Here is a 13141-nt window from a genome sequence, read left to right as displayed (position 1 = left end):
CTAAAATGGTCACATTTAGCAATTCCTCTCAATCAATTCAGCAAATGAATTGTCAAAACTGTCAAACTGACAAATGTGAAATCAGTACAAAAATACAGAAATGAATTGCAAGCAGAGTTGCATTTTGCGATTTTAGAAAAATGAATCATATTATGATTCATATCATGATTCTTCAAAGCGACCATTTTAGCCCCGCTGACAAATTCACCATATATAAATAATATATAATATTTTATAATCGACACTGGCCATGGTTAAATAGCCAAAGTGCCATAATAAGTAAAAAAAAACTGTACGTTGATGTCCCGCTGTCAGCTGCCATTTCAATGTCAAATCTCAAAAAAAATATCCAATTAATTTCTTTTTGAGTCGTGTGTTCTGTTTTGTGGTTGGTGTAATTTTTAATCAGATTTTATACATTTAATCCTTTGATATATTTATAAAAGTTACACTTAGGAACTTTCTTCGTACGCTGCACTATATGTTTACCTTGTTATTTATGATTATATCAGTAAAAATGTTATATTTTTTTAGGTATAACATACCGACTTCATCATGGGGAAGGGGAATAATATGATTCCTAATGGACATTTCCATAAAGATTGGCAAAGATTTGTGAAGACATGGTTCAACCAACCTGCTAGACGACACCGCAGAAAGCAAAACAGAATCAAGAAAGCTAAGGCTATTGCCCCACGACCAGTCGCCGGTCCTCTACGACCAGTCGTACGCTGTCCCACAGTTCGTTATCACACGAAAGTACGTGCAGGCCGCGGTTTCACTCTTCGCGAAATTCGGGCAAGTACATATTTTGTGTTATTTTATTTGACTACTAACGCTCTTTACTGATATTATGGCTGCTTCGGATCGCAGAAGTATCATCCAGTTTCCAGAGCTCCGTTACTATGCTGTGCGCAAAGGTGATTAATTAGTTGACTCTATAGTGCAGTATTATTCAATATAATTGGCAAAATAAATGTTTTTATATTCTCTAAAAAACAGTAACAAATATGTGTTAGTGGGCAAAAAACTCACCAACTACTTATAAGACCATATCAAGTTTGTTTGGACATGGTGATGATTGACTAATATTTTTTATGTAACTTTTCAGGCTGCAGGATTGAATCCTGCTTTTGCCAGGACTGTTGGTATTGCTGTAGACCCACGTAGACGCAACAAATCTGTGGAGTCACTACAATTGAATGTGCAAAGATTGAAGGAATACCGTGCTCGTCTCATTCTATTCCCTAAGGGCAAGAAGGTGTGTATTTACTCTATATACAATTATAGTTTACACATAACCTGCAAATTGACTGAGACAAAATGCACATACCTACTTTATTAAATTTTATCTAGCTATAAATTAACAAATTTTACCTTTTTACTAGTGTCCGACCGAAGCTTCAGCTTCGGCAGCCGAAGCCTTGAAAGCCGAAGAAAAAAAATATATTAAATTCTCTATAATTTTGATTCTACACACTTTTTCCGAATTCTCATCCGTTTTCTACACACACTCAGGAAAACTACATATACTACACGCTCAGGAAAAGTAAAAATAAAGTGTTTTATTTTTAAATATTCCTTTCTAATTCTGATTGAATAGTAGCTTTACCGCTTCTATGCAGCGTTCAGTAAGTGAGAGGGCTGTAAGCACATCCCCCATCCCCTCATTACACCCCTTGACGCGGCAATGCACCAGTAGCACCCCTGGTGTTGCAGCCGACGCAAGGCATTACGGTAACCAGCTTCCATCAGTTGGAACATACACTAATTTGTTAGCCTGCGTAGTTAAATGTATAAAAAACATTCGGGAATGAGCTGACCCCTTAAGAGTGGGGGTGGAAAAATTTAGGTAATTTCTTGACGCCAAGGACAATAGGCGACTTGCCAGTGCCTGAGGCTTCACTAAAACAATAATATATTTTGTCACTGCACCAGGGATTGTAGCAGCAGCTAATGTAGATGTCTGAGAGCAATTCTGAAACTTCTATAGCGTGTAGTTAAAAAAACGGATGAGAATTTGGAAAAACTATATATGTAGAATCACATGGTTATAGAGAATTGAATAAGCTTTTATTTTGTTAGAGAACTCTATTGCCACACGCATCGTTTTTAAGGTATTAGCCAAAAACTAAAAATTGAGACTTTTGTCACCCTCCCTTCCCTCCGGCTCACCTCCTAGACGTCAGGACTTTTAGTATGTTTTGTCCCTAAGCACCCTGAATAAGTTCCAGTAGAAATCGCTTAGGTTCCCGCTCACGCACTCAATAAGTCCTTTGAGTCATTCCTTAACCAGACTACAAATAATTAATAAATAAATCACAAAACCACAAGCTTTTATTACTATCTCTAAATCAAGTTCTTCTATATGAAACAGTCAATATAGAGGACAAAATTAATTACTCAGAGTCGAGATTAAGATTATAAACCTTCGACTTCGCCCGAAGGTTGTGGCGATTGCCGATTAATCGGCTTCGGCTTCAGCCAAAAATAGACCTTCGGTCGGACACTACTTTTTACAGCTTAGAATCAATAATCAAGCGACTCTCAATTTTGAAACTTCTTTATTAATTTTATATTTTATTCTATTAATTAATTTGACATTTCTCCTACAATAAATCTATATTTACTAGTCTAGTCATGTAAGTTGTAAAATATATTTGTCTGTTATGCCAGGTGTTGAAGGGAGAAGCTAATGAGGAGGAGCGCAAACTGGCCAAGCAACTGCGTGGCCCACTCATGCCAGTGCAACAGCCAGCTCCTAAGTCAGTTGCTCGCGTCATCACTGAAGAAGAGAAGGAATTCAAGGCATACCAATACCTAAGAGGGGTAAGTGTGAAAATCACATTGTCATGTTGTTTTAAAAAAAAAGCAAGCAATAAAATTAATGTATTAGGCAAAAGTACTGAGAAATTTTAAAGTAACCTCTGCATCAAATATAGCACAGCGCAGACGACAGACTATCCGTGACACACTTTTTGGTCCGTGGAAATAGAATGTATGGAATTATATGCAGTAATGCACACATCTGCAATGCGCGTCTTGTGCGTATCTTATGCGCATATAATTTCTTAGGCTATGCTCTTAAGTTATAAATTTATAATAGATAAAACAATTTGGTATTTCCAATAGAAAAAAAAATGCAAAATAATGTAACATGGACGATAAAGTCCATGCTAATAACCATATATTTTGAGCACTGGATAATGGTAAATTTTTGATAAGTTGAAAACAACAGAACTTAGATTTTTATCATTAAAGGAGACAACCACCTTACTCTGCGGTGACGCAAATCGCAATGCGACATTTTGTTTCATAGATCTGACGTTTCGTGTCGCGTCGCGTCGCTGCTGCAGTGTCACTTTAGTGCAGTCTCCTTAAGGGGGAAAATATCCAATAATTCTACAAAACTACTTACACTAAAAGTGTACTCAAATCTTCAACATGCAAATAATTTCTAATATTAATAATTAAAAAAAAATTATATTAAAAGGATGTTAGTGAAATTAAAGAGAATTATCTCATAAAATGCTTAGTTTACAATTATTACCTTCAGCATTAAAATGCGTTGTGAATGAATCATAACTCTTTTACTTTCAGGCTCGTTCCATTGCCAAACTGGTTGGAATTCGCGCCAAGAGGTTGAAGGATGCTGCGGAAAACCCTGACGATGTAACTAAAGCTCCATCAGCAGCTAAGGAACCTAAAAGCAAGAAGTGATTAAATTAATAAAATCCTGAAAAAATACTTGTTTGAAAAAATCTTTTCTAGTGTAGGCCTACAAAGAACATAATAATTAGTACCTGGATGACCGAGCTTTGCTTGGTATAGAAAACAAACACTCATTGCTTTGTGTTACTTAACAACGCCATCTGCTGGAATAGCTTTGGCTGTTGTTGTGTCGTTAAAGCAATTAGTTGCTCACAAAATAGTATTATTATTCGCCAATCATAAGAGTCATATTTTTCAGTTTATCGATTATCTATAAAACAGGAATCAACAGACTTTTTCTAAAAATGATTCCTAGCTAGATCGATTTATCGCCCCCGAAACCCCCTATATACTAAATTTTATGAAATTCGTTGGAGCCGATTCTGAGATTCCAATTATAAATATATATATACAAGAATTGCTCGTTTCAAGATATAAGATAAGAAGGCGCATTGTAATGATTGATTTCACCTACCTATATTAGGAATTTCACAGAAACCGTACATTTTTCCGCAAAAAATAGCCTATGTCCCTTCACGTGGTCTATTCTTCATGTGTATCAAAAAGCATAAAAATTGCTCCAGTAGTTATTAAAAGCAATTTCATATAATATTCCCCGTTTTTTCCACATTTTCCTCTGTTTCTTATCGACAGACAGCTGGCCACCAAAAAGGTCATGTGGCTTTGGCTGTACTAAAACACCCTTAGCTCCTTCCCTGAACCAGGGGCGGATCAACTATAATGCTTTTTGGGCTGCAGCCCAGCGCCCCGCGAATACAGAGGGCCCCCAACCGAATTGAAACCAATAGACGATATTGTCAATAATAAAAATTATCTAGAATTAAAAAAAATCCGATCATAAGGTTGGCGCATTATCCAAATGCCGTAGACGAACATTAGTGAATGAGTGCATTCAGTTAAAATCTTACTGCAGTCTAAGACAGAGTCTTACACCTTTTGCAGTGAAATCTTTTGGCTAATTTATGAAAAGAAACTTGTTGATGTTTTCCCAAACTGCTATATTATTATCTTAAAGATTTTTTAACGATGCCGATCACTAGCTGTGAAGCAGTGCCATAGAGAAATATAATACACGGGGAGCAGAGCGTTCTCTCTCCAGAATATCGTATATAGAAAGTTCTTTCGATAAATTTCGATTTAACAAAGGACCTACAGTGCGATGACCAAATAAAAGAATTTGCAGTTTGTTAGTTTGAACGCGCTAATCTCAGGAAATACTGGTCCGATTTGAAAAATTCTTTCAGTGTTAGATAGCCCACTTATCGAGAAAGGCTATCTATACTAATATTATAAATGCGAAAGTATGTAGTCTGTCTGTCTGTCTGTCTCGCTTTCACGCCAAAACTACCGAACCGATTGTAATGAAATTTTGTATACAGATAGTCTAAAGCCTGAGAAAGGACATAGGCTAACGCTAACGCTTTCCCAACATCTTTCTATAAGAGGTTCATCATTCATTTGAGTTTCGATTTTTTTTCGATTGTTATTTCTTTTTTACGTTATTTAATAAGTCAGTACTTTATATTATATACAGTGACCTTAACTTATCAATTAAACTATTATTGTAAATTTATATAAATTATTATTGTAAATTTAGTTAAAAAAAAACTATATTTTTAACTAAATTTACAATAATAATATATGCTCGTTAAAAGTAAAACTAATACTTACTATAATACTAAAACGACAAAAGATAATATATGAAAATGACAAAACAAATAATAAATATCAATATAATACAAAATGCTATATTTATAAGATATAATAATATAACTATAATCTATAATAAATAAATACTATATGTACATATAATAATGGTACTTAAATAGATAGAGATTCAAGGTAGTGCTCTTTCAATCGACGTTTAAAGACAGCAATGGTGGGACTGTCACGGATGGTGTGAGGAAGCGAGTTCCACAATCTGACAGCATGAACAGTAAAGGAATAGGAGTAGAAATTGGAACGAGGAGAGGGAGAGGTTTGACCGGACGTTGGACCTGCATGAGATATCGGGAGGGCGAGAGAAGTTGAAGCGGTCAAGGAGGTATGGAGGAGAGAGAGGATTATAAAGGATGTTGTAAAGCATGGAAAGGATATGGGAGTTGCGACGGATACGAATAGGAAGCCACTTGAGTTTGGAGCGGTAGGCCGAGATATGATCATACTTTCTCAGACCAAATATGAAACGGATACAGAGGTTCTGTAAGCGCTCCAACCTCGTTAACAGGCTCTTCAGTGATGTCTAGGTAGCAGGAATCGGCGTAGTCGAGGATGGGAAATATGAGTGCTTGGACAAGGAAAATTTTGGTCTGTATGGGTAAAAAGTTTTGGAGGCATCTCAACGTGTGCAGTGAGTAGTGCACTATCCTGCTCACTTCAGTGACCTGATGAATCCACGATAGGTTACAGTCTAGAATTATACCTAGGTTTTTGGCCAAATCTGTGTAATTAATTATGGTACCATTGTAAATGACACTAGGCACGTTACTAAGCCGTTGTGTCATATACCTGCTGCCAATAATTATTGCTTGTGATTTGCCAGGATTGACTAACAAGCCGAATGACTTAGCCCGATCTGCTATGCGTTCGAGATCTGAGTTGATGTCGCCAACCGTAGAGTCAATATCCAGAATGTGAGAATGACGATAAATCTGCAAGTCGTCCGCGTAGAGATGGAAGTAAGATGTTATTATTAGAGTGATATTATTTATAAATATTGAAAAAAGGAGAGGAGAGAGAACCTTGAGGCACTCCTGCATCAAGATCGGACCAGTCAGAGACAGCCTCACCAAAGCGGACTCGCTGTGATCGTCCCCGGAGATATGAATCTAGCCAGTTTATCACGGAAGAGGAGAGTTTAAGGGAGCGAAGGACTGAAAGAAGGATGTCGAAGTCAACAGAATTAAACGCATTGCTAAAGTCAAGTAACACTACTATGGAGATACATTTATTTTCTAAAGCAAGGCGTAGGTCATCAGTAACTTTAAGCAGTGCTGTCTCAGTACTGTGACTAGGACGGAAGCCGGATTGGAAAGGGGAAAGCAAATGGTTGGCAAAAGCATGTGTAAATGAGAACGCAGTGCATGGAGGGAGAGGAGAGGAAGAGAGATGGGATACGGTGCGCTCTTTAGTAACCCGATCTATGACTACAGGAGGCCGAGAGAAGTGAGAATTAAGAGAATTTAGGTCTAAGGTGTTGTCTAAATATGATGAAGTCTTTCCTACTCCGAGTGTAGAAAGAAATTTCTAAAGTTGGGAAGGGTTGGTTTGATCTATGGATGAATGTATGTGGCGTCTTTTGGCATCTCTACACAGACGACTGCAGAGATTCCGGAGATACTTGTACTTTGCTAAGTTTTCGTCAGACATTCGTTTTCTATAACGATACCAAGCTCGATTACGCTTGGCCATCATAGTTCTGATATCAGACGATAGCCAAGGTGCTGGTGCGTGATTAATTTTGACTCTCTTGAGAGGGGCATGTTTATTAAAGATGTTAGTTAAAAGTTCAGTTAGCAGCCTTACCTTAAGATCAATGTCACTGGCAGAGTAGACAGTCGACCAGTCAGTATCACTTAAATCACGTTTAAGTGCCTCCAAATCTATGTTGTTAAAACTACGCAGGAAAAGAAATGTAGGTTTTCGGCGGGGAGGTTTAATTTTAAAAGAAAGAAAAACCAAATCGTGAAAGGAAAGGTTGGAAGGAAATTGGCCGTGGGACGCAATGAGGTCAGGAGAGGAGGTTATGAGAAGATCTAAAAGGGAAGCAGTGCAATTTGGGACGTGATGGGTTGCTGCAAGCGGGAGGATGCTCAGGTTGAGGGACGACAACAAGGAACGGAGCTTAAAGGAGCGCGAGTCGGGTTTCAGGAGGCAAGTATTAAGGTCACCCGTAATCACAGTGTGTTCATAGTTCGGACAATGTGTGGCAAGCTCAGACTCAAGGATGCTAAATTAATCTATACGTATAGAAGGGCTGTAGACCACACAAAGCAAAATAGTTTTATGATGTAGAGTGACTTCAACACAAAGGTATTCAACGGAACCAGAGTATCTACTAGGCGAAGCGGAAATAATTTTATGATCGATGTCACTGCGCAAATAAATGGCAACTCCACCACCACTCTTGCCCAAACGATCGTTTCGAATCAACTTATACCCCGGTAAAGCAAAAGCAGCAGATGAAAGAGAGGGCTTTAGCCAAGATTCTGAGATGCAAATGGCAGAGACAGGAGATAATCACTAAACATTTCCATATCGGCATAGTGCCGCGGTATGCTTTGAGCATTAACGTGTACAATATTGAAGTTGTTAGGGAAAGAGGAAAAGGAACTTAATAACTGTTCATGAGCAGAGAATGAAGATGGTGTGCCATCACCACTGTCAAGACTAAGAAAACTGTTAGACGAAGAAGAGCATGAAAAGAAATCCTCATTTAATTCGATTGAGTCCATAAAACTACCGAAATAAAATATTATATTTTATTACTAAAATAATAATAAATATTAATATATTATATATAAATAGTTAATATATAATAATACTTAATATAAAATAATAAAATATGTTTAAGCTGTTTGTAATAATTAATTATTAAACCCATCCAAGCTCGCCGCAGCGATGAAGGAAGAAAAATACACACTTAGCATAAAGTACAACGACAGAAAAAAAACGAAATTACAATATCCATAGAAACCTTTGAACAAAACAGATTAACATGAAACTTAAAAAAATGTATAATATTATAGCGAAAGATGAGACTGGAAAAAGGCGGCAAATTCAAAAAATCTACGTATGGCAACCTTGTCTATAGTCGGAATTATAGTTTTGATACTTGATTATTTATGACAATATTATTATATTTTAGTTTGGATAACTCATTTCAAGAATGAGTTTATTGTTGTATAATTGTTTGGTTAAATTTTATTTTGCAATACGTTTCATTGTGTTTTGTTTTTGACGAAAACTCTTGCATGTTTTTGTCTGAGTATTAAAACTTCTTCTTTAATTCTTACTGTACATCATGAAATATATTACAAAATATAATTTAACCAAACAATTATCTTCATTTTCTTAAACTAAATTGTCACTACTGTTTCTAAGTTTAAATATAATTTAAATGTTAAATATTTTCCTGTACTTATTATAATATTACTCGCAAGCATCATAGATTGTATTAATTATACTCAAATATGTTTATTTAATACATACTTGTACATGCCTGAAACTTATTAGTTAACACTCCCTTGCAAGTTGATTAAAAACCAAGGATTAAGGGGAGATGAAAAAACAACACAGAAAATCAAAGGTTGCTGAATTTTTTTTCGCATTTTATATAAACATTCGAAAGGTTGTTTTTATAAAGTTTATTTACAATTGACTAAAATATATAGGTGTCATTTTGTTTGACAACTTTTTGCCATCTTGTTGGTAGGGACTAGGGACACGATCCCATTGCTATAAAAATTTTGGGGTTTCTGATGAAAAAACTGCGACAAGTGGTTTTGTAATGTCAACCTCAATCCTGCAGCGATTGAAACAGGTGGAAATCTGAAGGTGCAAAGTCAGGACTATACGGCGGATGCATTAACACCTCCCAGCCAAACTCCCGTAACCACACGCCTTTATTTATGTGGCCTTCTTTTTTAATCCTTTTAGGGTACAAACACTGATATCTAAAAATATGTTCATAAATAAAGTTAGCATTCAATAACAAGGTTGCTTTCAGGTATTTTTTTTGTAACGTTAGGGTCTTACCGGTCTAAGAAGAAATCTCATCAGAACTGATTTTGTCTTTAAACACTCTTCTTGGAACATAATATCTCTTATTTTATTTATGCTTGATATTTTAACTTGCATAACTGAATCCTTTGCATAATTCATGTTACCTGCAAAACAATAAATCAATTACATGATAAATAATATTGAATTTAATTAATTGTTATTGAAAGTATCAAAATATTTTACCTGTACTTACCAATGCACTGGGATACTTATTTCATGTAAACAATCTTGTTTTTGTTTAAAAATTGCATCCTTTTCACTTCTTTTTTGTTCGTATTTACTAATCATAGCTAAAAACAGTTTTCGCAAATCTCTTTTCAAAGTTTTCGTAACGTTTAAATTAGAAAATCACGTAAACCACAGAAATATTTTTCACTTTGACACATAAACAACAGATGCTATAGGTGACACTGACGTTAATGACAGTGTTACCATAATCAATTTTGGAATAAAAAGCCAGTCTCATCTTTCGCTAGCCAGACTCTAGTCATAACGTGATAAAATATAGTCCATTTATTGACAATGGCTTATAGCCTTTCTCGATGAATTGCCTATCTAACACTGAAAGAATTTTTCAAATCGTACCAGTAGTTCCTGAGATTAGTGCGTTCAAATAAGCCCTTTCAAATAATTTCGTCCCGTTTTTTCAACACTTTCCTCTCTTTCTTCGCTTCTATTAGTCGTAGCGCACAGTGTTTTTTTTTCGACCAATAAAACGGACATCGTCTTTTTATTGGTTAATTCAAATGAGTATTTAATTACAAATCCCCGAGTAAAACACCCAGGTGTCTCGCTTGAATAGTTTTTGAATTATCTCAAAAAGAAAATCCCAATCCCACGTCCATAAAAAAGTGAAACGTTATTATAGTTCAAAATTCGTAAAGATTAGACAAAAACATGCTATATAATATTTGTAGTACATACAAAAATCTATATTATGAACCCTTTTTCAGTCGGATATGACTTATGGGGGCCATGAAAACAAAGAAAATCGATTTTCAGTTTTTATTTTTTTCTGACTAAACTAAGGCGATGTTGCAAGCGCATGATGCTTTAAGAGAAAGCTAATCATCACCACTAAAACTGGTAAAAATACCAAATCCCTAACGCGTGGAACTTTTGAGTTTTATAACTTTGAAAAAACCGGGATTGGCGGGATTCATGGACGTCGATTTTTTATTACACTTTTCGATCGTGTTGCTAACGAGGAACAAATTCTGCGAAGTAACTATAGTTGTCAAACTTTAAAGAGTACCAAAAAATTTAAAACGTACTTTTTTCATACAATTTGACGAAATATTGAAGGAAAATGTCTAAAAAATAAAAAAAAATACGTGTGGCATTCGGAGACTGTCGCGAGAAAGCTATAGAACAGCAGCAATATCTAGTACTAGTGACCCGCCCCGGTTTCGCACGGGTATAAAATAGATTATAGCCTATGTCACTGAAAGAAATAATAAAATCGATTCAGTAGTGATTCGATTTTATTATTTTTTTCAGTAGGTAGTGATTTTAAATACTTATTTATATTTATTACTACCCATGGGCCATGGCCCACATTGGTCGGTACTGCCGCAAAAGCTACGTCCCGCAATTTTTAAATCTGTAATATTATCTTCGAAAATATTCATTTAAAAAATCATAATAATATACTGTAAAGGACCATAATCAATAATGTATTTAAAGTATTTAATTGAATAAGGATTATTGCCGTATAGGTTAAAATCGCTTCGAAAATTAGCCATTATTTGAAGTTAAAAGTAAATGAAAAAAATGTTATTGTGGAATATCCAGAGATATATATATTAACATATACCATCGCGGAGTTTTCTGTAGACCTTTTCAATGTGTACAATACTTGGTAAGTACATTATTTTGATAAATCTTGAGATTGGCGGCGACCGTTGTTTGTGCGACGGGAATCGGGATGTTGCCATGGTGCTATACTTATTTAGAATATTTAGTCACTTCAATAAAGTAATAATATGGGTGAAATACTTTAATATGGCAAAACAACGTGTGCTGGGACAGCTAGTAATAATATATAAAATAATATTAAATAATATTATGTAGTGATATTATTTAATATTATTTTATATATTATTCCCACGAGTTCACTCCCGCATTGGTAGCGCCCACTTCGAAACGGGCGTAAATCGCAATATTTTAATTTCGCCATAACTTCTAAACCAAACGTCCAATTTTAATCATTCAAAGACCAAATATAATTTATTTTGATAAGGACAAAAAAAAATCAACATTTTTAAATAAAAAAATGGTTGTTGTGCCTCACTTGATATAAATAGGTATATAGTGCCTTACTCCCGAAACTGATATTGATTTCGATTTTCGATTTCAACGGTTTTTTGACATTTTTTAGACATATTTCAGATAATATGTAAAGTGTCAAAAACTGTGGAATTTGAAAATCGAAATCGATATTAGTTTCGGGAGTAAGGCACATGGCTGCGTTCCAGATGACGTTAATTTTGACCAAAACGCTCAAAACGTCCCCTTCTGCCGTTCCCTTTGGCGACCGGGGTCGTCTAAATCGCGGCTATGACGTCACTCATGACGTCATCATTTTCGCTCAAAACGACCCTTGACGAAGATGGGTCAAAGTGGGCGTTCTATTTTTTTTTTTAATTTTAACGTAACTATATCGCGAAAGCCATGTTCGGAAAGTTTTCACGACAGAGTTGAGACAAAGAACTTTATATTATTTCATTACAAATAATATTTTAATTGAAATATGTATATTAAATGAAATAACATTTAATGAAATATTTTGATTGGAAAATAAATTGTTTTAAATGAAAGGACAAGGATTTCTTATAAAATATAATAAGTACTAATTTTCATCTCTCCTATACCTGTTGACCTCGTACTTGACTAAGCATTACGCGGTATTGTTACCTAACGTTTATAATATGTGACAATAGTCAATATTCAACGTATGTGGTTTTGTTATTAAAATATGATTCAATGTGAAAACTCAAATACATATACTTAAGTAATAAAAGTTTAACTATATTAAAATACGAAAAAATGTAATACTAAAAACGAAACAAATTTAATATTATGTATTTTATTTGTAAAATAAATGTAACTATAAACAATTACTTTTATTTACGACTTGAAAAAAAGGATCGTAATATTCAAGTTCGGTTCAATGTACCTATGTATAAAAAAAATTATAGTTCTTTTTTTAAACTTTTCTCAAAACGCTCAAAACGATCCATAATCCGTTCCACTTGGGTTTGTATCACTGACGCTCACATGCTAGTGGAACGGGAAAAACTACAGTCTTGAGCGTTAGCGTTTCAACGTCATCTGGAACGCAGGGAGTGTGTCGCGGACATTTTTGTAGATATTTATAAGATTACATTTACTTAGAACATTGTATAGTTCTATCTTTTATAGTTTAGGCAGCGTACGCAAAATAAGTAAATTTTCTGGTTGTTTCCGAAAAACTGAAATATCTTTTCCAAAATAAAAAGTAGCCTATTCTTTCACCATTCGAAAGCTACATTATTTACGAGTAAAATAATGTAGCTTTCGAATGGTGAAAGAATTTTTAAAATCGGTCCAGTAGTTTTTGAGCCTATTCATTACAATTAAACAA

The 13141-nt window shown here is 34.9% G+C and overlaps 1 protein-coding gene across 1 annotated transcript; it reads left to right on the top strand.

The window, feature by feature from the left end:
• The first annotated feature begins 298 nt into the window (after positions 1 to 298).
• LOC121730753 (60S ribosomal protein L13) lies at positions 299 to 3747 on the top strand. Its single transcript, XM_042119914.1, has 5 exons — positions 299 to 388; positions 535 to 798; positions 1112 to 1261; positions 2677 to 2829; positions 3601 to 3747. The coding sequence occupies exons 2-5, from the start codon at positions 556 to 558 to the stop codon at positions 3718 to 3720; spliced, it is 666 nt and encodes a 221-aa protein (XP_041975848.1). The 5' UTR covers positions 299 to 388; positions 535 to 555; the 3' UTR covers positions 3721 to 3747.
• Positions 3748 to 13141: the final 9394 nt, after the last annotated feature.

Source organism: Aricia agestis, chromosome 9, assembly GCF_905147365.1.
Source record: "Aricia agestis chromosome 9, ilAriAges1.1, whole genome shotgun sequence".
NCBI classification, from domain to species: Eukaryota; Metazoa; Arthropoda; class Insecta; order Lepidoptera; family Lycaenidae; genus Aricia; species Aricia agestis.
Note: the sequence above shows the minus strand (reverse complement) of the source record. Positions and strands in the feature narration are given on the sequence as shown.

Coding starts and splice junctions, on each gene's coding strand:
- LOC121730753 (XM_042119914.1), top strand. CDS start 556: ATGGGGAAGGGGAATAATATGATTCCTAATGGACATTTCCATAAAGAT. Junction 799..1,111: donor TCACTCTTCGCGAAATTCGG/GCAAGTACATAT, acceptor GTAACTTTTCAG/GCTGCAGGATTGAATCCTGC. Junction 1,262..2,676: donor TATTCCCTAAGGGCAAGAAG/GTGTGTATTTAC, acceptor CTGTTATGCCAG/GTGTTGAAGGGAGAAGCTAA.